This window comes from Lissotriton vulgaris, chromosome 1_1, assembly GCF_964263255.1.
Source record: "Lissotriton vulgaris chromosome 1_1, aLisVul1.2, whole genome shotgun sequence".
Lineage (NCBI taxonomy): Eukaryota > Metazoa > Chordata > Amphibia > Caudata > Salamandridae > Lissotriton > Lissotriton vulgaris.
Window position 1 is genome coordinate 1,025,880,599 of NC_141685.1, and position 27,414 is coordinate 1,025,908,012.

Below are 27,414 nucleotides of genomic sequence, written 5' to 3' on the forward strand. Positions count from 1 at the left end.
AGGTCCACATTTATTTTCATTGTTCCTGAAATTGTGATATTCACACCCCAGCTATTCTCCCTGATTCAGGAACTGTTGTCAGGGGTAACCCTGTTTTTACGCACACGTCGCAAAACATTTATACATCACATTCAGATTAGGTTTTTGAAAGGAGTGCCCTAAACACGCCCCTTCCAAATACCGAATCACAAACACAAATTGTGATTCGGTAACTCGTTACCAAATCGCAATTTGTGTTTTGTACATATTTAAAAGGATTTTTGTGCTCAGAAACGACCTGATCAGCCGTTTCCGACCTGCCAAAATGCTTTGTAACTGTGGCCCATACCTTTTTGGGAAGTTCATTCAAGCCACAAGGATTGTCCCTCACTCTCAATCTAAACAGACTTTGCAAGAGTCTAATTTCCATGTGTGAGTAGCTCAGCCAATCCAGCCTTTTTCCTTTGTATTCTGGGAGTTTGGGGCCATATGTATGAACACATTTTTCCATAGACACAGAATGGGTAAAACCTGTTGATACATCTGGCCCTTAGTCCTGTGTATCCTTTCTTAAATCAGGACAATAAGTCCCAGAATGAAAAGACAATACTTTGAGAGCTCCACATAACTTTACCTGAAGTCTTCTTGTCATCATGAACACTGTGTTTCAGTACTGAATATTTATTTAGCAGCACAGTACCCAGTGAATTCTGGGAATTGTAGTCCAGTTCCCATTTATTGAACACATTGTACTAATGTGCTCTATTGCAATAGCTTGTAAAAGGTAAAACTGAAGTGGAATATGAAGCTCCGAATGGAATGGCGTCCTGGATACTTCTTTAAATTGTTTTTTTTCTTTTTTGACTCACGTAGCTGTTACACGGCTTCGTACCATGTGTGAAATCATCCGCCATTAATGAACAGCAATTTGCATTGTGATATTTGTGGTCAATAATCTCAGAGTTAAAAGCGCAACTACGAATCCCAGAATGCAGTATGCTATTGGCTTCAAAGCCAGGCATGGCTGACTGTGTCACACTTGTCATGAGGTCACTTGCCAGAAATTGATATTTATTCTCCGCCTCTCCCTCGGCGCATGGAGGTCGTGTTGGGCTGCAATAAAGCACTTCACGGGTACTCGGTGTTTCAGAACTTTTGAAATTGTGCACGCTTAGCACGTGTCCAGGAAGAAGATCTCAACCCCGTCTACACGACCCCCAAAGCTATCAAACAGGTCACCTCTGGATCGCCACCTGCCAAAGGTCATTAATCCACTTCATTTATCTTTAAATCAACTCGCGTTGATATTTTTATTGGAGGGCATAATCCCCACGCCATTAGGAACTAGACACACGGGGACCTATTCCTGTCAGAGGAGATTAAACCTGTCCCTTCCCCTTTAAGGGCTTGGCCCACCTGGAACAAGTGTACCTGTGCCTGGTGACGTCACCACAGCCCAACCCGGAAGCAGGAAGCCGAGCAAGGGCAGGAAGAGTGACAGGGAGCTCTGGGGGCTGGGACCGAGACTCACGGCCAGAACACCCGAGAGCAGAGGCAGCACTTGAACCCGCGGCCATGTCATCCTCGGCCGTCTTCATCTTGGACCTCAAAGGCAAGGTGAGCAGAGGGCCGGTGCAGGGAGGTGCGCCGAGCATGTCAGTTTCCAGTCCTATTGTCCGATGCATCAGGTGTGAAAATCTGTCTGCAGCCTGCTGGTCATATGTTGAATGCTATACAGGTAACAGAGTGGGTCAATGTACCTGTTGCAAATAGCGGAGCGCAGACCAGTCATAAAGAAAGACGGGCTTTAACGCGCCAGCGGCATCGGATACACAGATCGCTTGTTTGGAGATATCTTAGTGGACTAACGCGCATGCTGTGGTGAACTGCCGGAACCTGCAGGTGGCAGGTTCAAACCGGGGCGTGGTAGTAAGCGGGCTGCCGAGTTGTGTGTGTAATGCTCACCGTCGACAGTAGCTGACCCCGAACCGTAAGGGCCACGTTGCCTCGGAAGTCTGTCCAAGAGCCGGACCAGTGGTTTTGAGGTTTTATCCTAAATTTCCTAAAATAATAATATACTTGAATCATTCATACATAGTCCTAGTTTCTAAAAGTGTTCCTCTTCGAAGAAAGCCATGAACCTGAAACAATACTGCGCCGATATACATCTCTTGCATGCATACTTTCTCCCACGCAGCAAGAAGATGCCTTATGTGTGGTAATATATCTAAGGTTATGAGGTTGGATGAGATGCCCTTGCAGCACAATTAGTGTGTTAACTGTCACAGTATGTGTGTCCTTCTGAGAGTCACACACTTTGAATATCTTCCCTGGAATTAAGGTGGGTCACGGAACCTCAGCAAAGGTAGTCCGGGGTGCTAAATCCTGTTAGGATTATATGCCAAGAAAAATAATATATATATATATATATATATATATATATATATATATATATATATATATATATATACACACACTGATCACTGGGAAGGTATTCTCAAGCCATGCGTCTGTGGAGGCCCCAGTTGGACTGTAAGTGTGGTTCTCAAGCATCATTGCTTAAATATGGGTCAGATGGATCCAGAGAGCTGAGTTACTTACCTGCTGTGGCAGAGATGTGTTCCTCGATTTCCCTAGTCTCCTGGGGGTGCTTATGAGAGGCAGCTGAAGGAACTGCCTGCCTGACTGTAGCAGGAGATTCTTTTTATCCGGACCCAACCACTAGATGGCGGCATAATGCACAGCATGTGAATCTAGAAAAGGATTCATGCAGCAAAACAGTAGCTCTGCAGGAGCGCCTTCGTTACTCTTGCTGAACATTCATACCGATTGCAGGGAATTTCTGCTAGGGTTACGACACTCTACCAGTAGTCTCCAGTATGAGGCCTACAAGAATGTCTTTTTAGTATCCCTGTCACCAGGGCAGCTATTCAAAAGTCAGAAAAAAAGAAGAACATGTGGTGGAAGGGAGGGAGTTACCCGTAGCAACAGGTCTCGCGCTCGGTATTATTCTTCAGATTCATAATCTTAGAATCAATTCACCCATCATCCAGGAAGAAGCCGTTCGAAAGAGAAGACACTGAGATTATGAGAGCCCAAATGCAATGTGTAAAGCTACTTGGCTGCAACAAATGGTTTGTGTAGCCTTCTCATCAACACGCCTTCTCACAAAAATTTGCCTTCGACGATTGTGATTTTTTTTTTTTTAAAGGTGAGAAATATTGGAAATTTAAGAAAGTTCTCAGGTTGTCAGAAACTTGCGAATGTGTAGGAATCCCTCTCCTGCGTGGGCATGAGCTGTGCTGTCCACTGTTCGCAGCGTGTGTGTTCACATTGTAACATCTGAGCTGCCAGCAGTGTCTCTCGAGTCCACTCATGGTGAGATTAGAACACAACGCCTAAGCAAAGTGGCGTAACCTCCCTGCCCAGCGGCATACCAGACGTGCCCTCCCTGCCCCAGCCGGAGGCTTTAATCTGGGTCAGATCTGCAGCTAAATATCCGTTCTCTGTAACCCTCCCTGGGGGTGGCGGCTCCACCCCTGCTATTCTAGTGGGAGTCCGCGGGGTGCATCTATGAGCAGTGTCTCTCTAGGGGGCAGGGTGCTGCCTCGCACTGTGTGACCCTCACCCTCTGGGTAGGCTGCACGCACCGAGGCGCTCACCGGAGTCCTCGGGGGTGCGTCCTTAAGGGGAAAGGATGTGCTCTGACGGCTAGCAGGGGCGGCCTTAGGCATGTGCAAGCTGTGCACCTGCACAGGGCCACCAAACCCCAGGGGCCACCACGCCAATATATATCCTTATCAGGCGCGCAACACCCATTGGCCTCAAAGGGCTTCAGCTCCCCCACCCCCGTCGTGTGTGGCAGCCCGGGAGGAGACACTTCCCGGGCCCACTCACAGCCGCACCAAGCACTTCACAGGTCTTTAAAAGACCTTGTGCATGTTAATGGGGGTTTGTTGTTTCACACCTTCTAAGAGCCCTTGCAGCTCGACTCTGCCGATTGCCTAAAGATTCAGCCCCCCGAAATGTTTTCTTAGCCCCCCCCCTGAAATTTTACTCTAGTTGTGCCTCTGATCCTTATTATAATAATACTCTGAGGATGGATACATATTTGTGTGGCGATTTTGCGGCCTCCAGCTCTGTTCCACTTCCAAACACCCTGACCCCTCCACCTCTTCACTGGCCTCCGTGCTCCGCCCCGCCCGGACCCCCTCTTCCGGGGCCCCCTACCTACGCTCCCTGCCCAGGGCCGCCATGACCTCTAGAGCCGCCCCTGCGGCTAGATTGCAGACTTTGGAGCTGGGGATCCAAGGTCCGAGCCTCAGGGTTGCGTCTCCATCCTGTGATTCTGGGCAAATCACCTAATCTCCCTGTGCCTACCAAAACAAGCATTTGCAATGCAATAGGTCTCGTTTTTGCGAGAGTTTTAGCTATTCGCATTGTAAATGACAATGTCTTTTATTTATGGCCTCCTTCCTGGTCTACTTCCTACAGGCAAGCGACCAGCTCTCCCCACAGACAGGCGTGCTGCTCTCCCTACAGGCAGGCAGGCAGGCGTGCTGCTCTCCCTACAGGCAGGCAGGCAGGCGTGCTGCTCTCCCTACAGGCAGGCAGGCGTGCTGCTCTCCCTACAGGCAGGCAGGCAGGCGTGCTGCTCTCCCTACAGGCAGGCAGGCGTGCTGCTCTCCCTACAGGCAGGCGTGCTGCTCTCCCTACAGGCAGGCAGGCAGGCGTGCTGCTCTCCCTACAGGCAGGCAGGCAGGCGTGCTGCTCTCCCTACAGGCAGGCAGGCAGGCGTGCTGCTCTCCCGACAGGCAGGCAGGCAGGCGTGCTGCTCTCCCTACAGGCAGGCAGGCAGGCGTGCTGCTCTCCCTACAGGCAGGCAGGCAGGCGTGCTGCTCTCTCTACAGGCAGGCAGGCAGGCAGGCGTGGTGCTCTCCCTACAGGCAGGCAGGCAGGCGTGGTGCTCTCCCTACAGGCAGGCAGGCAGGCGTGGTGCTCTCCCTACAGGCAGGCAGGCAGGCGTGGTGCTCTCCCTACAGGCAGGCAGGCAGGCGTGGTGCTCTCCCTACAGGCAGGCAGGCAGGCGTGGTGCTCTCCCTACAGGCAGGCAGGCAGGCGTGGTGCTCTCCCTACAGGCAGGCAGGCAGGCAGGGTGCTCTCCCTACAGGCAGGCAGGTAGGTGTGGTGCTCTCCCTACAGGCAGGCAGGTGTGGTGCTCTGCCTACAGGCAGGCAGGCAGGCGTGGTGCTCTCCCTACAGGCAGGCAGGCAGGCGTGCAGCTCTCTACAGGCAGGCATACAGCTCTCCAGACAGGCGAAATGTGGCTCTGCGGAGGTGCTGTCACTACGCCGGTGCGCTGACAGTACGCGTGTCACTGCGACCCTAATGAGGCCACATTGGAGGTGCCCTGGTGCATGGATACCCGCTCACCACTGTGCACACAGTGACCTGAGATGTGCAGGCTTCCTGTGCCGTCACATAGTGGTGCGTCGCCCACGGGCGTGCAGCGCGGCTACACCTGTGTTATTTCTAGGGGCAGCCCCCTTCCTTATCCACAGAGCGATTAGCAAGTAAGAGTCAGTCATCTCTCAATAGGAGAATCGTCACCAGTGGGTTCATTCAGGCAATTGTCCCTACAATTGGCAAGGTCACCTGAAAGCTCCCACCCCATCTTCCAGCAACAGCCCCTACAGATCCTGGCGCACCCTTGACGCTCTTTTAAGGACAAATATAGGCAATCACGTGTCCTCGATGTTCCTGCTTTAGGGGCATGCGGTGGCCTGTCTGGCCTGTGCCCTCTTCCCACCCCTATGGACCCGATGAGTAATGCGCAGTGCTTCAAGAGCTCGAGCGCCATAGGAGGAAGCATGCATTAGCACCTATGGACCACAACGCTACCTGGGTGCACCCACACCATGAATAACAGAATGTGGCTGGGCCATGTTGCCGTGACTGGGTCCCCTTTATATAACTCGGTGCTCCCTAAAGACTGCAAGTACAGCAGCATCAGACACCCTATAAAATACATGCAGTGCCTTCTACACGCTTAGGGTTATCTGAAAGAGCTACAAAGGGTATCATTGATTGTATACCCCTATAGGTAAAAGTGTCCCTCAGTGGATTGGGGGTGACATGGGTGGGCTAACAATGGCCCCACAAATAACATACTGTATCCCAGGTCCCTATAGATGTGTAGTGGTACTATGGTCCTTCCACTATGGATTGCAGGGTTATCTGGAGTGGCTCCACGAGGGTATGAGGCTGTTTGAAAGTATGTAAGTCCGCCTGGGTGGTCAGTTCACAGTCCCCTATAGAAAGCGCGCAGCAGCCCTTGCAGCGCCCACAGTTACCTAGATGGTCTGGCTGGGTCCCCGATACCAGGTCTTCCCCCCCCCCCCCCCACCACCACCAACTTGCAGTAGAGGTCCGGGATGGCCCTGCTCGTCTCCTCCTCCCTGCAGGTGGCTGAGGCTGAGATCCTGGTGCCCTCGGCCAGGTTGAAGTAAGGAGGGTGCAGGCTGTATCCATTCACCCCGGGGGTGCTGGTGGGCAGGTTCTGCCCTGGTGTTGAGTGGCGGAGGCTGAGCAGGAGCGCCAAGAGCACATGGATAGACCGGGGACCATCACCCCGGAGAGGGTGGCATCGGGGAAGCCAAGAGAGGCAGCGCTTACAGGGCTGGGTCAGCTGCAGCGGTCTGCTCGGGTAGCGGACACAGGAGCTGGCAGGGCTGGGTCCTCTGCTGTAGTCTGTCCAGATAGGCGGGCACAGAAGCTGGTGGGGCTGGGTCCACTGCAGCGGTCTATCCGGGCAGACTGGTCCTCTAATGCCTGTTGGCGAGGGCTGGGTCCTCTCCTGTGATTTGCTCACGGCTGCAGGCTGCTGCTCATGGCTGAGGGCAGGGGCTTAGACTGAGGTGCAGGAGTGCCCTGGAGAGCGCATCGGCTGCCCTGGGAGAGGCACAGCAGAGATTGGCGCTCCTCTGGGGATGAGAGCTGTGTAGGGGCCGCCTAAAATCTGGGATCTGGCGAGCCCTCAATAACGATACAGATCATGGCAGACATGCTGCTTTCATTTTTCAATAGCTGCCGCCCATACAGCACTCACGGGGTGGGCCAGCAGCTATTCTTAAAGTGAAAGTAAAAGCGCAATGCCGAATGGTAAAAAAATGTAGTGCTTACCGACTAGGTAAAGGAGACAGTGTAACACGCATGTAAAGATCCAGTCCGGATGGGCCTTTCCAAAAGGAGACAGAGCGGTAATAAGGAGGAACTAAGAAGCCTCATGTACAATGGAAAGCCAGCATTTAGCATGGACGATGCCGCCAGCCAATGAAAACAAGGGGCGAGGCTTCAACCCCACTTCTAAAACCTACCCTACTGCAATATGCATCGCAGAGCGAGCAGCACATGCGCGCTGCTACGCAGGTCTGCGAGACCTAAAAATGAATGCATCCTTGTGTAACGGAACCGGTGCTCATGTAAAGCGCTCCAATACCTTTGGGTCAAGTTTGTGCTATATAAATCTACAAGAAAATAAAAAAGACTGATAACAGTTAGGGGAATGGTCAATACTTGCAACAGCGAACGCCTGGACCCGAACCTCCACACTGTTCCCTTCATTTTACAAAGTGGTGCACTACATCCGAGGTGTCAGCCATTGCTTGACACTTCTGTTAAACAGAAATACATATGCATTGACCACAGAATGGTGCAACCAAGAGAGGGTATAGCATTATTTGTTGTATGTAGATTTTCTCCTTTATTCCAACAATTTAGTTTTGTTATTTTTTCATAAAAACAGCCAACTTGTTTCATTCAGACTAAGCTGAACTTCATACGGTCTTATTTTTGTATGTGTTCCATAGTGCATTATTTACAAGAAGTTCATTCGAATGCTTGCCGTCTTAATATCTCATGACAAGATAGGAAAGGGCTGGGTGAGGGAATAGTAGATCTTCCAGGTTTCTCACATATTTGCCACACCTCACTAGCGTTTGAGTGTCTGTTCGAGAAAAATAAAGTGCTGACGCCTCCAGGCATGCGGGGGTGACCCTTATTTTACACGGAGTGGCTTCAGATGAGATCTTCTGGGGGCATCAAGAGAAGGACAGCAGCACAAGAGATGGAGCCATGATTCAGTCTTATATTTGCATAGTCTGCAGGTTCTCTCCTCTCCATGTGGGGCCCATTGGTTAAGATCAGTGGTTTGCAGGCCTAGGAGGCACATAAAAACTGTATTCCTACGGGCCGATGGGTTTAGGCTGCCTGAGCGGTATGGTTGAGGTATCCCTGATAGATAAGAATCGTTCAAAACAGACTACTCTTTCAGTAGAAAATACCATACCTAGACAAACTTTAGAACTTTCCCCACTTTGAATTTGTACTGTACAGTGCAGCACGCATGCAAAGCTCGAAACGTTTGAATAAATATAAACATTTCTCCTTTTAACACCTGCCACAAATGGGCTTTTTTTAAACCATTGTTAGTAGATAGGGCTTTGCATAAAAAGCCATGGGTTGTTGCATGAGAACATCCCTGTGCCATACATGGAACACCTTCTTGAGACCATGAGCGCTGGGATGCCCGAGGGTAGCTACGCGCTCTATAAATCCTTAATCAAATCATGTAATGCAAAGCACTACTTTGCTTTACTATCCTGAAACCTTTCAACTGTGCAAAGTACATTTCAAATACATATTTTGCACTGGTCTGCATCATCTCCGTTAGTAAATCTGCCCCATAATGTTTAAGATAAAACAAGGAAGTTAAACATATATATTTTAATGAATGTACCATCAGACTGTACCTAGTGCAAATGTTTTTTTATAAGTTTCCATTAGGACACACTCCAGTACTCAGCTGATAACACCTTCAAAGTACAGCTCAAAGAGAATAAGTAAGTATGTAATAATTTATTGTTTGGTTAATAAAAAACCTTTACAAAAACAGTAAGTAGCAGTATAATTCATAATTAAATCTAAAAAGCATATCCTAAAACATTCATTCATTGTAAAAAAATAGTTTGTACAGTAACCGCTAATTATTGTCGGATACCGTGAATTGGCAAAGTCTTTTAATCATCCTTTGTACAAACGACTTTCCAAAAGATTTACCGATACTTTCGCTTAAGTTGCCTAAAGAAAGAGTTAAAAAGGGGATAAGGATCACAGACTAGAAAAAGTTAATGTTTGGGTCTTGGTTAGGGGACAACAGTACAGTGTTCGGTTGGATTAAAATCAGCAGAAGTGATGTTATACAGATGAATGTTGTGCTCCGGCATCTATCTTCTGGATGGAGGTTGAAGTTGAGGATAAGTAATATTCACTGGAAGGTGGAACTATAAGAGTCTTTTGATCGTGGTGATAAAGATTGCTGGTCACTTGATGCTAGAGCTTTTTCCCCTGTCGCTTCCACAATCTGTACAAACCGACACAATAACTGTATGTCGCCACCTCTGTGGCTTGCTTTCACTGCTTCTCTGCAGGTTCTTATCCCCCTACTTAGGAAGGTGGGCTTCAGTAGCTGCCGCCGTTCAACTTGTAGTACTCTGCAGATGCACAATAAGTGTAATACACTCTCATCAGCTTCCCCCCATAAGCGGCATGTAGTCTGAGCCGGAGATCATTTCCATGGGGGGAGATGCAGCAGGGATGGTAGAATGCCCATTCGATAATGATGGTATTTTTCTTTCTTTCTCCTGTTGAATCCCACGCCTAGATAAGGTTACAGAGAAGACTTATCGTAGCTATGCACAACAAACCATCCATGGAACCTTTCTGTGAGTGCTGCTTTGCTTCTACTAGGGATAGTCTTTTCACCAACTTGTTTACTGGTTGTTTGAAACATTGATGGGTTGCTGAGGCCGCCCAGAGTTCCCTCGAGGCCCAAACGGTCTATTGATGCTACCAGGTAGCTGGGTATTCCTTCTTTAAGTTGATTTCATTCCATAGATGGGAGTTCAGTGTTCCTCCTTCAGCCTTTTTAATCTTATGCCAGCACTTGACATAGGCTCCTTTGCGGACGATGTCTTGGCTCTGCAGGCCGAATTCTAGCCTTATTTGGGCTGGCGAAGCTTACTTGGGTAGATTAAAAATCATCCTAGCTGCTCTTGAGACAGTTCTATCTAAAATGGCAGAGTCACATCCCCTCAGGCACTCGCTCCCAAAGGTTATAACTGGAATGAGCTTTGCTTGCCATGCCAGACTTGTAGTAGTGGGATAAGGCTCAGACCGGCAGTTTTGTATTTAATGGATTTTAAAGCTGTCACAATTGCGTTACCTCTTCTCTTGATGGCTTCTTTTTGTTTATTAAATGTGCTTTTGTTGTCTATTATCACTCCCAAGTACTTGTAGTCTTCAACTACTTGTATTGTTGTATCGGCCAGTTGCCAGCGATGATTAGAGGTTGTCTTTTTTTGGATATAATGGCATTAACAAAAAGAAAAATTGGACAGAATGCAGAACAAAGTCCTACATTTACCCCAGTGAACTGAGGTGACGAAGTGAGCTAAAGAATGATGATGGATTCACCCCCAGTTCTGTGACTGGGGGTGAGTGTCTGAAAAGTTTCAGCACTCTGTCCTTCATCTCATTGTGTTTGCTTTGTTTGCCCTAAGTTGGCAGGGTATGCCCAGACGTGGGTCCCTTGCTCACTTTGCCACTGGATTCAAGCTAGCCTGGCTGATGAAGGGTGCTACCCAGAAACCGGTCCCAGGATGCTTGTTTCCGGTTCAGGGAAGACCTGGCTTGGCAGTTCAGGCTGGACTGTTCCCATGAGGCACAGGGTCAAGACTGATTTGCATATAGCTGGGTCTGAACTGAGGTGGCGAAGTGAGCTAAATAATGATGATGGATTCAACCCAGATATGTGACTGGGGGTGAGTGTCTGAAAAGTTTCAGCGCGCCGTCCGTCATCTCCTTGTGTTTGCTATAATCGCATTGCCTTCAGTTTATCATAGTTGATGGTTAGACTGTTGGTTGCTGAGTATCTACTGGGTGTGTCTAGTAGGTGTTGAAGACCGATGGGAGTTCAGTTAATCAGTACAAGGTCATCTGCGTACAAAAAGGGTATTTTGCTGATTTGGGACAGGGCAAGTATATTTGTTGTTCCCATGCCTTTTGCACTGGTGGTGAGTGTCATGTCCTGGTCCAAGGAAGACATACAAATATGTTATTCTTACAGGAGCTTTATTGCTTACATCTTTCTTAGTCCCTGTCCCTATTTTAACTGACTCGGTTCCTGTCCCTGGCTCCTCCCGTTCCTGCTCCTCCCTCTTAGCTCCACCCCAACCACTAGACTACCACATGCAATCCTACATCTCCCCCCTTCTTAACAAAATGAACTTAGTTTCCACAGTGTTTGCAATTCTTCAATCCACCACACGGGTGGACGGACAGCTTGTTCTTCAAGCATCAGTAATGTCGAATCCTTGGTGATCTTGACTTTGATCAATCTTTCCGATGTCTTAGCCAAGACGTCCTTAACTGCGGGAATGCATTTTCGAGATTGCAACCCATTGCATGCGGGCTGCTTATTATTCGGTTTCGCAGTTATCGTGGTTCTTTCTTGTTGGGTGACTGCTATGGGCTCAGCTCGGCAGTGGCAGTCTGCCTTCCTTGGTGACTCTTGGTCTATTGCCGATTTATCTCCTTCGGGAGCGGACGGTGTGCTGGTGGTCTTCTGAGCTCCCACCAGTAAGGTTGTTTCTCTTTGTCTCGTCCGGTTGGGGACCGCACTGTTCTTCTGTTCACCATCGGTCAGGTTGGGAACAGCACTGTTCTTCTGTTCACCGTCAGGCATGCCAGACACAAGTGTATTATCTGACATGAGTGTCCTGTCTTGATTCTTGGACTCGTTTGCTGCCTCTGTTTGTTTCTTCTCTTCCCACTCGTGTCTGAGACTGGCGAAACCCTTGACCACCCGGTCAGGTGCCTGTTTGTCTCTCATTCGGTGACTGTTCATCTCTGTCACCACGTTCGATCCTCCCCGCGGGGTGACGGGATGATCCTTTACCACTTGGTAGATACTGTCCCAGTCCTTTGCTCTCCTTCCGTCAGTTCTTCGAGTCAGCCTCTCTGACCCCTTCAGGGGTGACGGTATATTATTTATGTCTTGATGTGGCGATGATTGATGTGACTTGTTGTCCTTTGGTTCTGTTGTGCGTTCTGGTGATTGATGCCATGGCCGTGGTCGGGGCCATGATTTTGTTGACCCGAATGATCGGACAGACATGTTTTCCGACTCGGAGGAGTCGGTTACCGATTCCCTTTGAGAACGTTCTTTTGAGGGCGTCGTGACTGATAAGTTTATTGAGTTGGTAGTCTGGGATGACGTGCTCCTGGAGTCGGAGCTATCTATGGAGTATTTCCTTGGGTATGTCTCTTTATGTGTCTTCTGTGTTGTTGCGGTGGAGGGGTCGTTTACTTCTTTAGTTTGGTCTCGGAGCATTTGGTCTTTACCCTTTTCACGGGACATCAATTGTCCCTTCTCCGTTTTCTCGTTGACACAACTGTCTGAAGTGCCCATGCCCCTCCCTTTTCGGTGTCTGAGTGGCTTGCCACTCCTCATGTGGTTGGTTTCTTCTTCTCGCTTGTTGTTTGTGTTAACGTCCGTGCTATTGAGGTGATGTGTCTCACTGCTTGATGCTTCCTCAGACTCATCTATAGACTTTGGTGCATAGCGGGAGGATGCCCGAGGTTGTTTGTGTGCTGATTTCCGGCGTTGACGGGATGGGTCCCGTCTTCCGTAGTTCGTCTTTCTTGCCTTCTTGTTGAGTAATCTGCCATCTTGTCCATGGGTGTAATCTGTCCCACTTGACACTTCATTTGCTTCATGATCATTTTCATCATCGGTTGACTGACTCCTTGAGGTTGAGTAACTCCGTGAGGTTGTATCAGTATCATCATCTGTTGACTGACTCCTTGAGGTTGAATAACTCCATGAGGTTGTATCAGTGCCGCTTTCGCAATCCTGATTCATCCAGGTCTTTTGTGGTGGTGACTTGGAGTGTTCCATGACGCTCTGTCTCTTGTTTCGTCTTGGCTCTGATTCACCCTCCCTCTTTTCAGCCTTGTTTGTTTCCTGGGCCTTGCCCCTAGACAGAAGGGGTGCCTCTTTCCAGACATCCATGTGTCTTGCATTCGAGTGCACGTCTTTCGATAAGTCTTTTGCTTTTACCCGCACTCCAGCCTCGGCCCCTCTGATGATTCTCTTTAGCGACCACTGCTCCTGAAGAATCTTGCGCTTCGTGTCTGCGCTTGAACAGCCTTCGATTATTTGGAGCCGAACTGCTTCTTCATTCGTAAATGTATTGAAGTAGCAGCAGGGTACCAATCCTTGTAATCGGGCAATGAATTTTGGCAGTGGTTCTCCTGGTTCCTGCCGTGCGGTGGTGAAGGCGATGCGAGCATGATCCACGTCTACCGGTGTATGGAAATGGGTACGTAGTTTCTTTTGGAGTCTCTCATAGGTCTCTGTATCCTTTTCAGGGAATGTTCTGACTAAACGTCGGCCCTCATGACCTATCAGCTGGAGAAGTAGTGTCAGACATTTTCTATCTCTTCGTTCACCAATTGCGTCGAGGAAATCATCCAATGATTCCAGCCACCGGTACCATCTGGGGCCCAAACTCTGACTGTCAATCTGTGTCACTGGGGGCGGTACTTCAATGCAGGGACTGGACCGACGGGTTGCTGTACCCACCGCCATGAGGGAGGAAAGTTTTCGTCTGCTACCGTCGCCGGATTGTTCACTTTGCTTCCCGTCTTATTTGCTGACCACCTTCTGCCGAGATCCTTCGTCTGGTTGTTTCCTCTGAGGTTGGTAAGTTTTGCAACTATCTCGATAGGCGCTTGTCTTTGCTCGTGCTCGTTACACTCGCTGATTTCGGAGCTTGTGGTCGTCCGTGCTTGGTTATATGCAGTGCAGTCTTCGCTTATTTCCGACATTGGCTTGTGCCTGACGCGCTACGAATCGTGCATGTGCCAGTGTTCGTTGCTAACAGTTACTTCTGTTCACTCCTTTTCTTGTCACCTGTATTAATGCGTGTTTGTGTTCCCCGTTTACTTTGCTTGTCTCTGGCATTTGCTGATGCTCATTTCATCTGGCTGATGCATACTCTTTTATTACTTTTGCCACGGCTTGTTCGCTTCCGTGTATCAATGTTTGCTCCTTCACGTTTGCCAATATCTGTTCATTTAGATTTGCCAGTGTTTGTTCCTCTAACTTGCCAAGGCTGGTCCCTTATTGTTCACTCGCAGGTATCAATGCTCGTTTCATTTCTGTTACCGATGCTTGTTTTATTTCCCGTACTAATGCTTGTTTCATTAGTGTTTCCAGCATCTGCTTGTCTTCATATTGCACTTCTTGCATTTACTCGTGCTTATTTACTTGTTTAGCTTCTTGCGTTGGCTCGTGCTTGTTTTCTCTTTATACTTGCTCGTGATTATTTATTGTGAACTCTTGCACTTGCTTGTGCTTGTTGCACTGTTGTGGCTTTACTATTGCCTTTATCTGTCTCTTGCATTTGCCAGTGCTTGTTGGATTGCTGCAACTTTATACTTGTCAGTGTTTGTTTGTTTCCATCTACCAGTGCTTGTTTCTTTTACAGTTGCCAATGTTTATTTTTTTCCACAGTCGCCAATGCTTGTTTTTTTTTGTCTTTCCGGTGCTTTTCTTCTTCACTTGCATTTGCCAATGCTTGTTTGCATGTGTCAGTGCTTGTCTTGGCTTTCCAATGCTTGTTTTTCCTTTTCAGTGCTTTCTTTCACTTGCATTTACCAAAGCTTGTTTTCATCTGTCAATGCTTGTTTTTTTTTTCTTTTCACTGGAGCTGCCTGACTTCAAGATGGCCGCTCATGTATCTCATAGGGGTGTCCTTAGTAGCCGCCTGACTTTAAGATGGCCGCCACCTAGCACCCACGAGGTTTGAAGCTCCATTCATTCTGCAGCTCACTCGGCTCCATCAACCACTCACCGAGGATGTCTTCTCCACACGGCAGGGATTAGGCAGCTCAGCGCTCACTTCCAGGCCACTCAGGTAGGTCAGGGGCGAGCTCCGGTTCCTCCCGGCAGCTGCGTGCCGTTCCTCACGCATCGGGGGTGAGACCCGATGCCGGTAAAATCGGCGCTTTCTTCCGGCGCCCTCTCTGGGATTCCTCGCTCCTCCGGACGCTCCCCACTCCTTCAGGGCACTTCAGGAGGGCTGAGGTGGGCTCTCAGTTCCCTCTATTTTGGCGCGATCGCCCAGGAGCACTCGCGACTTTTTTTTTTTTTTTTTGTATGGCGCGAAGGATCGCGTCGGGTGTCAGAGAAGGCAGCGCTACTCTCACGCTGTCCTGGAGGGGCTCTACACGATCATCTGATCGTGGAGCAATTCATTCACCGCTGGCCTAATGCTATAGGCGGCGGCGGCGGCGTCAGGGCACACGTGTCCTGCAAACACGATTTCTTTCCTTCGTGGTGCCCAGGGACAGGACGCTTCTTCTGGGGTGTAGGGTGATTATTTTCCCATCCCACCCTCGTCGCCAGTTGTCATGTCCTGGTCCAAGGAAGACATACAAATATGTTATTCTTACAGGAGCTTTATTGCTTACATCTTTCTTAGTCCCTGTCCCTACTCTAACTGACTCGGTTCCTGTCCCTGGCTCCTCCCGTTCCTGCTCCTCCCTCTTAGCTCCACCCCAACCACTAGACTACCACATGCAATCCTACAGTGAGCTTATCCAGAAGGAGCCCAGCATAGTATTTGGCATCTATGTCAATTAAGGCAAAAAGCCTGTAGCTATTTGCTATGCTCTTGTCCCCTTTCTTGTATATTGGGGATGTAATAGACTCTCTCCAGGAGTCCGGGATATTGTTTCCTCCTGAGATACGTACGAACAGCGGTAGTAATGCAGGGCCCAGTACTCTGGATCTTTTGTGAATTGCATCTGTGGGATCCCGTTAGGGCCCAGTGCGCCCTCCAGCCTCCCTTTTGCTATCCTGACCTTAATCAGAAGAGTTGTAAATGAAAGATGATCATGTTCTACTGGGACAGAGTGATCGGAAAGGGTTGTCTCAGAGATTTTGTAGGAGCTCTGCTTCAGTGGTGAATTAAAATTAAGCAGCAGATGTGAGGCCTAAGCTTATTCTGTCAGGTGTGAGTTAACTCTTTGTACGTTCGGGTTGTTTAGACTGTTTGTTTCCCAGAATCTGGCGCTGTTGTTCAGTTTTGAATCGTTCAGGAGTCTAGCCCACTGATTTTCGTCTGATGCCCTTGTCACCTGCCAGATTGCTTTTTTCTTTTTTGATTTTAATTGCGTTAGCTCGTTATGAATAATGGGATCCTGTCCTGTGTGCCGAAGTCTGCGTATTGTGTGATTTATTAATTTCTTGAGCTTTCGAAGGATTAGAATTTTGGAGATATAAAATTGGTTCTCTTGATGGTCTGATGAATCATTGGACGTTGGAGCTGAATGAGCGCTTGCTGTTTGCTTTTCTTCTGGTGTTTTGATGAATAATTCCAAGCGTGTTCTCACATCTAGGTCAGTCTCTTCCCGATTTTTCCCATAGTGACTTTGCTGAAGCCAGCAATTCTTCTGGATAGTTGATTTTGTATTTGATCCTCTTGAAGTTGTCGGTGTGTATGGACTATGGATCCTCAACAGCCTGATCTAATGATGGTCTCTATGTTCTTATGAATGTTTCCTGTGGCAGATGGTCGTGTTGATCATGAGACCCTACCTGGAAGCCTGCAATCTTGCTGAACAGTGATAAAGTTACAAAGGTGTAATCTATTAGCATGCATGCGGCTGCGCTATGATAGCCCATTTAGTGCCACAAAGCTTAGATGTTCCAGATCCTTTAAAAACTTCCTAGCAAGTGCTTATTGCTGCTACTTGTTACTCTGCTCCTGGCACGGAATGTTCCAGGCCGTATGTTGGTCCTCCAGAAGCTCATCGCTCTTCTGTGGCGCAAGTAGGTGCATGTTGAAGTCGCCTGTCACCAGTAGGTTGGATGTTGGTTCTTGGAGAGCATTCTGGTTATTTCTGATCCCACCATTTTAACTCCTTTGATTTTGTCATGTGGATGTATGTAATTGTTTAGGAGTAATATTTGTTGTTTGGTGTTGCCATCCTGTACATTCACTCTGAGTGCTTTAATTGCATTTGTAGAAGTTGTGTTAGCGTCAACATCTTTGGTTGCCGACATGATCTCTATTGATGAATACATTGTTAGACCTCCTTTTAGGTGCACACATTTAGAGCCTTTTACTGCTGGTGTGTGGTGGGTTTTGATTCCAAGTAGATGGAAGGGTTATTCTAGCCATGTCTCTTGTAGTAGAAAGAGGTAGAAGCCTTGCAAGTATTCCAGAAGGTCTCTATCTGATGTTTTATTACCCAACCCATTTATATTCCAAGAGCAGATTCGTAGGTGATGATCACCTGATGGTAGTTGTTTTGAGTCAATTGCCCTCACTTTGCTGATTAATCGTTCTTGCTAGCCAAGTTCAATCTTCCAAACTAATTGCTTGGTGCTGGTCTTTTCATTCTGTTGGTCGTGTGTCCGTGCTGCGGGTGCCTGGAAGCTCTGGCCTGGAAGTCAGGCGGGCTGGAAGCCCTGGCTCGGAAGTCAGACGGGCTGGAAGCCCTGGCTCGGAAGTCAGACGGGCTGGAAGCCCTGGCTCGGAAGTCAGGCGGGCTGGAAGCCCTGGCTCGGAAGTCAGGCGGGCTGGAAGCCCTGGCTCGGAAGTCAGGCGGGCTGGAAGCCCTGGATCAGAAGTCAGGCGGGCTGGAAGCCCTGGCTCGGAAGTCAGGCGGGCTGGAAGCCCTGGCTCGGAAGTCAGGCGGGCTGGAAGCCCTGGCTCGGAAGTCAGGCGGGCTGGAAGCCCTGGCTCGGAAGTCAGGCGGGCTGGAAGCCCTGGCTCGGAAGTCAGGCGGGCTGGAAGCCCTGGCTCGGAAGTCAGGCGGGCTGGAAGCCCTGGCTCGGAAGTCAGGCGGGCTGGAAGCCCTGGCTCGGAAGTCAGGCGGGCTGGAAGCCCTGGCTCGGAAGTCAGGCGGGCTGGAAGCCCTGGCTCGGAAGTCAGGCGGGCTGGAAGCCCTGGCTCGGAAGTCAGGCGGGCTGGAAGCTCTGGCTCGGAAGTCAGGCAGCTGGAGGCTCTAACTTAGTAGGCAGGTGAGCGGAGGGCTTGGGTTCTGAATGCTGGCAGTCTGGAGGCTCGGGCTCCGATGGCATGCAGGCTGCGAGCTGAAGTTAAGAAGGCAGCAGGCCAGCCGAGAACTCGGGAGACTCTGCAAGAAGACAAGCTGATGGCAGAGAGGCACATGGATGACAGACTTTAAATTCTGGGAATGGCGATAGCCCGTGAACAGTAGATTTCCTGTTGTCAATAGTGAAATTTTCACAGTTCCTTGGCTCATTAAAACGCACTGAACAGACCCCCCAGGATATTGCGGTATTGATTTGCAAATTTAGCTGCACAAAAATGGAAATTTAGCGGCACAAAAATGGAAATTTAGCGGCATTATTGCGGCAGTTTATTGTACTCGTAATCTTTCCTTTTCAGTGTTAAACTGATTTAGCAGAGTACTCCACTGTGAAATAGGCATAAGAGAAAGAAGCAACTACTATGACTTCGTTGTATATGTTTGAAAAAGTTTCAGTTCTTGTTTGCGAGGTTGCGGCGTGGTTCGAGCCTCATGTCAGCTCAACATCCTTTGTATGATTCAAAACATGCTCATGTAAATAGCTCCAAGGTGCACTGCATAAAACTGAAAAACACATTTCTTTAAAATTACATCTAAAGCAGTGACAGCTGCAGGTTTTTTGTTTTTTTTTTCACCCGAAGGGTAAAAATGGAGAGCTCGATAGTAAACCGTCTCTGCACCTGCTTTTAAGAACTACTGCTGCTGAGCACCGGCCAGACCCGGCCCAATAAAGCCCTGGAATTGCAAAATGCTGGAGGGTATGATTTGTCAATAGGCGCTAGGGAAGGCAGTATATGTTTTTCAGCAATGTACAGCCTCATCCTCGGTCAAGACTGTCTTTTTCATGTCTTCCCACGATGCTCCTCTGCATTCCAGCATCTGACTCTAGGCCTCATAGTGGCAGTTTTCGTTGTCCAATGCTTCTCCCCTGAGAACCCAGACCTCCTGTGGCTTGCACCAGATGTGATGCTGCAGACCCTCCACATACCTCTGCTCTCTGGTTGTAGGAAACTCCGCCCCATTTCCACCAACTTGTCAGATGACCACAGTGTCCTGTGGTGTAGGGGGTTTACATCGCATGCATTTCCTGTGGACTCGTACACATCTTCTGAAGCACTTGCAGTTCTTCTCTGGCACCAGGATACCCTCACATTGACTTGGTCCCAGGGCTGTTCTTGATTTGGACACAGGCCAAGGTCAGACCAATTAGCTTTCGCAATGCTTGGTTACAAATTAAAAAAAAGAAGCACACCATACAAGTAGGCCATGTTCGTAGAGTGTGTATATTCTGAAGACTGCAAAGTGACAAGCACCAAACAGTAAATCAATGCCATCCCTGGAACAGTGCTTCAGGCACAAAAGGGGGAATCGATTCCTGACTCGTGGGGGGCGGATATTTGTGATATTAAAAAAAAGGGAAACCCCGACGGCACCGGGCTCATATAGACCAATAACATTAATGAACGCTGAGGCGAAAATATATTCGAAAATATTAGCCAGGATCATTGAGTGCTTGGTAAGCCCCTCACAACATGGGTTTGTCCCTGGCAAAGGTACTACGCAGCATGTTAGGCAGGTTGTCACAATGTTTGATGCGGCAGGCACCCTGGGAGACCCTATGGCAGCGCTGTTCCTAGACGCGGAAAAAGCGTTCCGATAGGGTCGCCTGGGAGTACCTGTGGCTTGCTATGAGGTGGAGCGGCATAGGAGAAGGCTACATAAAGGCTATTTAGACCCTGTATAAAGAACCGACAGCTAGGTTCAGAGTTAATAGAGGGCACTCAACAGCAGTTAAGATCTTTAGGGGGACCATGCAAGGTTGTCCCTCATCTCCCCTTCTGTTTGCGCTGTATTTGGATCCTTTCCTACGAAGGTTAGAAGGGAATCCCGATATCCAACCAATGAGGATAAATGACAGCGAAGTAAAAACCCTGGCTTACGCGGACTATGTGGCCATTCTGACACCTAATCCGTGTTTGGCTATTAGGGAGGTGGAAGCTGAGGCTCTGTTGTTTGGGCAGGCCTCTGGATATAGATTGAACAGAACCAAGACCCAGATAGTGGAAAATATGTATTCAAGTTGTAACGACTTAAGGGTCGTGGGCTTGGCAGTATATTTGGGGGTGGGGATATTGGCAGATCTGGATATGATGGTGGAGAATAACATAGCTCCCCTAATAGCTAGGGTAAAGACCGATTTGGAGAGAATGAACAATTTACATCTATCCCTCGTGGGCTGTACGAATGTAATAAAGATGTTGATTCTGCCCATATTCCTTTATTTTTTAGGACCATCCCTTTATAATTCGAAGCCAGATGGTTTAATGCATTGAGGTAATTTTGAATAGGTTCATTTGGGCTCATGGTAAGACGCGGAGGGCATATAGGTTTATCTCCCTCCCAAGAGAGAGGGGCGGGTGGGGCTCCCCTGTTTTTATTGTAGACAGAGTTGATAATCCCATGGCAATTACAGAGAAAAGCTCCAAGGTTTAGCAGAGGGATGGCTGGGAAGTTGCATGCTGCCTTAGGGCAGGTTGCTTTCACTGCATAAAAAAAAAATAATAATACATAAAACAAACACTGGACAGAAATAATAGAGCAATCAACAATCTGCCCCTAAGTGAACAGACGATTATTCCACTATGTCAGAACCCGTGAATTACAAATATATTCGGCAGTACATATTAAAGAGATGTCCAACTTGGAGACATTAACCAAGAGAATGCCATGAGTTCAGTGAAAACTTCTCGAAGCACCCGTGCCGAACTGCGTAGGTGAAGAAAATCATCAAACATGGCTAAAATTACAGCAGAGAAATACCATACCTGTTTGACACTGTAATCTAGACTTCCCTCCTGACTTTCTCACACCTGCTGCTGTCAGTCTATCAGGAGGCAAGGCTGAGAGCAGGGTCCGCTCACGTGCCAGATGTTCCGGCCACAGGAAAATGAAAATGGCTCCAATTAACAGACATTACTGAAAGACGTGCCGCGGGGTCTTGGTGATGCTGGGTTTAGAACCGATACTTGACAGGTGTGGGCAACTAAAACACGCCTTTTGCTAAGCGCAAAGCTGTGCAGAAACGTTTCTTCTTGTCTGCCTCTCACAGCTTGGCCAGGAGGAAACAGGTATTGGACGGTGGCACGTAATGGCGTGCGTGCACACAGCCAATAAAAGGGCATGGTTTGTTTTGGTGTCTCCTGGTAGACACTTTATTGTAAATATCGCGGCAAATATTGCAAATATCGCGGCCATCGCGCTAGTTAGCCGATTTCGCAATTTTATCGCGAAAAGCTGGAGGGTCTCACTGAAGCGCTCTCTTCGGGATGGCTAAGAATACTGCTTATCTTAGAGTCTCTGATGACCATACTCCCTTTACCATTTGGCAGTTCACAGTTTTAGTCAGAGGAAATAGGTCGGATATTACTTGGTCTTTGGAAATGTTTTCAATTTCCTCTATATTACAAGATGTTACACATGTATCCGAGCATAGAGTAATATTCCCTGACTTCTCAATATGTGGTGTACTTGAAAGCGAGACAGCAAACAAGGGGTCAGGATTTTATTCGTTCTCCATGAGGAGGTTGGCTTCAGTCACAGCAGTTAAATCAAGAGTGTGGTTAATCACAGGATATTGTCACATCAGAGATTATGTGGGGCACAGGTTGTGGTTTTGTCTGTGTGTCAATGGCCTGCCTATGGGTTATTTCTGAGATAGAACTGACCTCACTGCCAGGAAAAGAAAGCAAGGAGATGTCTTGTGTTTTGCCTGCCTTTTGGGGTTCCTGAAAACTGGAGGGACACATCTCAAATGTAGCGCCTAGATTTAATTTAAAACTAGAAGACAAAACATCAGAGGAGTTAGAAAATTCAGACTTCAAACACATACTTTGATAAACTGCACTGTGAGACAAAGTACCATGGCTTTTCTGAGTGGAATCTGAGTGATCAGCTACAGTATTATTCACACAATCGCTGGACCAGCTCTGAGGGGAGCTCAACAGTGCGCAAAGCTTCATTCTCCATTTCTAAGGAGGCTAACAGAGAGGTGGAAAAGTTGTCTTGTACAGGGGTTTTAGATTCCCACTTGAACTCTGGGTTATAGTTTTTTAAAATCGTCTAAAACACATTTTATTCTCTCGTTGTAATTTAAGAATCTTATATGTAATTCTATCCTGTGAAGACTGCAGATCTTTCTCTACAAGGAGAGTGGTAGACTTAGCAACAGAGCTTCACCTTGGATTTTGTTCAAACTGGCTATTAGTCGTCTGTGTTCTACTAGGTCCTTTAACTCTTTTGTTAAACTGATTATTTTTTTATGTGGTATTCAACAAGGTCCCTTTAGTATCTGGGACTGATCTTTACTGGACTACAAGACTGGGTAGCATTATTTGAATGAAGAACAGAGGTTATGAAATGAATCTACTCTTTCTTTGGTTGTGTGGTTGAGTATTGTATTTTATAACTACTTCTAGCAGACATGCAAGAACCAGAATTCTTGTTCAGTAAACTGAGTAAAGTATCATTCTCCTTTTGCAATGCTGACACGGACATTGAACCTGGATCAGAACAGAAGATTGGGTCAGGATCTGGCAAAGAGGTGTTTGAGAGCCAATGAGTAGAATAATCAGACCGTAAATGTCCATTTCTCATTGGAGAATTTATTGTTTCAGGACTAGGGTTAACATTCTCAAATTGTGAAGTAGACACTAAATGCCTCTCATTGTTGGGCACTGGTGAACTGCCATGCACAAACCTAAAGTATGCACTGGTGTGTTTCTTTCTTAAACCTCTCATTAAGACACACCTTCAATAATTTGACATGTACATCTAACAGAAAAATGGTAGCTAACTGAATGCAAAGAAACCTCACAAGTGACCCTTGAAATGTAGGTTTCTCATTCTGTCCGGACTGTCTGGGATTGGGCACAGACTGGCTAATGGGTAGAAAATGAAGCAGAAAAAAGGAGGACAGCACAGCCCAGGAAGTCAGAGGAGAAAAGGGGATCCAAAGGGGAAACCTGTGCAAGTGAACAAGATGGCTAAGACTCAAAGGATGGGCACTGAAGAGGCAATTTGGCATTCAGAATAACTACACCCAGGATCGACCTGCAGAGATATATACAAACATGTTTGTTTATAGGCTGGTGGGAGGAGCTGGTTCTCATGAAAGAACCAGTGAGACCATGACCAAACATGTAATAATGTGGTGGAGGTTCATTGATGACCTCTTCCTGGTCTGGCACGGTACACAATCGGAAGCAGAAAGATTTATTGAACAAATCAACAAAAAACAACTTGATCTACACTTCAGTGCCTGCATAAGTGACAAAACTGTGAATTTCTTGGATAAAGAAGTTTATATCGAGCATGATAAACTCTAAACACAACTTCATAGAAAACCAACAGCTGGCAATGCCATCTTACATGCCAGCAGTGCCCATCCCGGGCACCTGGTACAAAGCATACCGTATGGCGAGCTGTTGTGTCAAGCGAATTTACAGCAACGATCAGGACCTACATAAAGCTTAGGGTGAATGCATAATGAGATTCAAGGAGAGCGGGTACAGTAAAAAATGTTTGGAAACTGCCCTCATAAAAAGTAATCAAGTATCTAGAGTAGTCCTTCTTAAACCAAAAACTAATGGGAAGGAGATTTTAGATACACCTAACAAATTTAGATTCATCCTGAAATGTAACCAACAGGAGGGTGCCATAAGAAAAATAATTAAGAAAAATTGGCATTTGATCAGACAGGACCCTATAATTGGCACCATAGTCCCAAAACAACCTGCCATAATATACTGCAGGGATACATCAATGAAGGATGTTTTAGTCAAAAATGACCCATGTGGCCCTCCAACAAAAAGTACATGGTACATGGTTATCACAAAGACTGGGATTTCATAGGTGCAAAACGTGTAAAGCTTTCCGACATGGTGTATTCATGACTAGGTAGAAGACTCATTTGGAGACAAAGACATGATAGACAAGGTGCTAAACTGTAAAACTGATCATGTGGTCTATGTGCTGGACTGCCCTTGTAAATTGAAATATGTAGGCAGTTCCATCTTACAGGGCCACAAAAGAGTGCTCCAGCACATAAGAGCCATCCAGAACAATGATCCGGCATATCCGGTAGCCCGCCATTTCAATGACAGACATGCTGGCTACCCCAAGGAATTACAATACTATCTAATTGACTGTATTCCAATCAACAAAAGGGGAGGAGATCGGGAAAAGGCACTCCGCAAATTGGAGATGCTATACATTTTAAATCTCGATACCAAGCTCCCCAAAGGGTTAAATGCCACGAAAGAAATACATGCCAGTCTATACATTTAAATCACCTGGGTTCTTCTATTACAAAATGAACATTTGAATTTTAATTCAATTCTAATGTTGCACCATGAATTTAACTATACTCCATATAGATCATTTAATCTTGTACACATTTATATATTTATTCATTTAAATAATCTTCTATAACAGTCTCCAAAAACATCACTGGAACATAGTCAAGTGCCCCAACCCACTCTTTGTATATATTTCTTTTATTCGTTTGGTTATGTGCAGTTGGCACATAGTGTGATGTGCAGCACAAGTCACTTTTTTCACTCGTTTTAGATATAGTGAACAGGCAACAGAAGCTAAAAAAAGAAAAGTTACTCTATACATAAGCAATATCTGTTTCAGTTTATAGACATGTATTTATGAGGGTATCGGGTATTAAAACCAGCAAGACAATATGATTCATTTTAATATTTATTGTAACATAGTAGATATATATTTATATATTTAATTATCTATACATTTTGCTGCTCAAAAAAAGCATTTATGCATATATTAATATTGATCATGTACTGTATTTGAAACAACCAACATCTGGTCAAAGAATGTCGATAATTGCTGCTTTCGAGATGTTAAACATGTAAGATAACTATTCTTATACTTGCGTATAGCTGCTGCTTGTTTTAATTGCACAGGTCACTTTAAGGAACTAGTCACATGGTTTCTATGAAAAAAAGTGAAACTTAAAGAACTGCTTTGGCTAACAGCGTCTCATGTGATCAAGTCCCCTTTGAGCGAAGAAACGAGTCATGGCTGCTACACCCTTTTGGGAGTTTAAATAAAGATTGCAGCTGACGAACTACGTGGTCCGCGAATGGCCAAGTGAGAAGGAATATATATATATATATATATCTCCAAAAAAGAATATGCTTGCACTCGCCCAGTTCAAAACTTCAGGTTTATTGTAAGAGGCTATTACCAGCACTCCCCACACCTACGCGTTTCGACCAGCAGGTCTTGGTCACAGTGTCAACAATTGTCCTCCTACAATTTCCATAATTTATACCAGGTAGCCATTTTAGCACATTATGATGCATTGTGGGTCTGGTAGTTAATAATAAGTTTCATATCACTTTTTTTCATATTTTACTTTCTTATTTGCATTACATTTCATGGCAAATCGGCGCATAAAATTATTGTATACATATAGTTTTCACATTGCCACTTTGTATCCAATTAGAGTATTTGCTGCAATTATCAACTAAATCATTGATATCTCTCCCCATATATTTAATTAGTATTAGGACAGTCCTAAACAATCCTCCATAGTGGAGTTTCCTAATTTGTATCATAATTCGTTCAGGAATTGGTATTCCTTAATGATTGTATGGGGAATTGTCACGTTCTACTTGTTCTGGGCACAGCGTTTGCTCTAGTCAATGAAACTAATGAGGAGGATCTTACAGATAGTCAAGTCTTATATGAAATGGGCCACAATACAGATGAAAATTTAAGAACTAAATATAGAAAACAATTGAAATTTTGCCCCATATTACATCCGGGGAATAGGATTGATACATTTTACGATTTAGTAAGCACGGATTTGGAGAAAATGACTAATGTCAAACAGAATGGGAGAAAGGAAAATCTTTGCAATGGCAAAACATATGCTAAAACATGAGAACAAAACATGGCAGGATGTTACCTACAGTGGACTAGCAACTATACCCATCAATGAAAGAGGAGGCAACAGGATCCTCAGGCTGAGACGCCTGGAATCAAGGCTCATTATCAGATTTAAAACAAAAACACCGTCTGGGTTGAACAGTGATGAGGAGATGTATATACATTTATAACGTACATCATTTGAACTGAAATTGATGGAATCGTGAAAGACTGAAACCTGTGAGTGAGGAGAAAATGCAAAAAGAGAAGAAACAAAGAAGAAAAAGAACATCAATTGATAAATGCTGAAAAAAGTAATCAAAAAACAAAAAAAGGACTGCTAGTTGCACATGTATCCAACGTGAATCAACTCCAATGGACTGAGTTTAGTATCAACTAAAGTAGGGCACTGAGCCCAGAACAAGTAGAACGTGACAATTCCCCATACAATCATTAAGGAATACCAATTCCTGAACGAATTATAATACAAATTAGGAAACTCCACTTAGGAGGATAGTTGTCCTAATACAAATTAAATATATGGGGAGAGATATCAATGATTTAGTCAATAATTGCAGCAAATACTCTAATTGGATACAAAGTGGCAATGTGAAAACTATGCATACAATAATTTTATGCGCCGATTTGCCATGAAATGTAATGAAAATAACAAAAGTAAAATATGAAAAAAAGTGATATGAAGCATTAACTACCAGACCCACAATGCATCATAATGAGCTTAAATGGCCACTGGTATAAATTATGGAAATTGTAGGAGGACAATTGTTGACACTGTGACCAAGAACTGCTGGTCGAAACGCATAGGTGTGGGGAGTGCTCGCAATAGCCTCTTAAAATAAACCTGAAGTTTAGAACTGGGCGAGTGCAAGCATATTCTTTTTGGTGTGGGATTACCCTCGGGGAAAGTCCGTCCCCGCTGCTTGCACCAGCTGTGCAAAGTGTGCCCTCCGTGTATGGACGAACTTGGTGAGAAATATATATACAGACACACAACAATATTAACAATAAAGGGAATGTGGAGTAGGGCACTCGGGAGCTCCACACGGTAAGACTGAAGCTCCTTAAGGTCCTCATCCACAATTGCAGTTACAGATACGGACTGCAAATACCCACATATAGGATATGCATGCATGGGCAGGGTCTGTGGAGCTGATACCTATGGTGATGTTACAAATGTAACTCAAAGACCATACTCACAGAGAAAAAGAAACACCACCAAGGTTGTCAGCTGTGCCTACGGTCCCTGGTGATCAAACAAGAACACACAAG

The 27,414-nt window shown here is 46.4% G+C and overlaps 1 protein-coding gene across 2 annotated transcripts in view; it reads left to right on the plus strand.

Moving 5' to 3' along the window:
• The first annotated feature begins 1,014 nt into the window (after positions 1 to 1,014).
• The window catches only part of AP1M2 (adaptor related protein complex 1 subunit mu 2), a 103,381-nt gene continuing 76,981 nt past the window's right edge, over positions 1,015 to 27,414 (plus strand). Inside the window, exon 1 of one of the 2 annotated variants that reach the window (XM_086961764.1) lies at positions 1,015 to 1,596. In XM_086961764.1, the coding sequence (XP_086817890.1) occupies positions 1,555 to 1,596 (42 nt within the window). In that variant the 5' untranslated portion in view covers positions 1,015 to 1,554. The remainder of the gene's footprint in view (positions 1,597 to 27,414) is intronic. The other variant, XR_015309342.1, reaches the window with a different exon arrangement.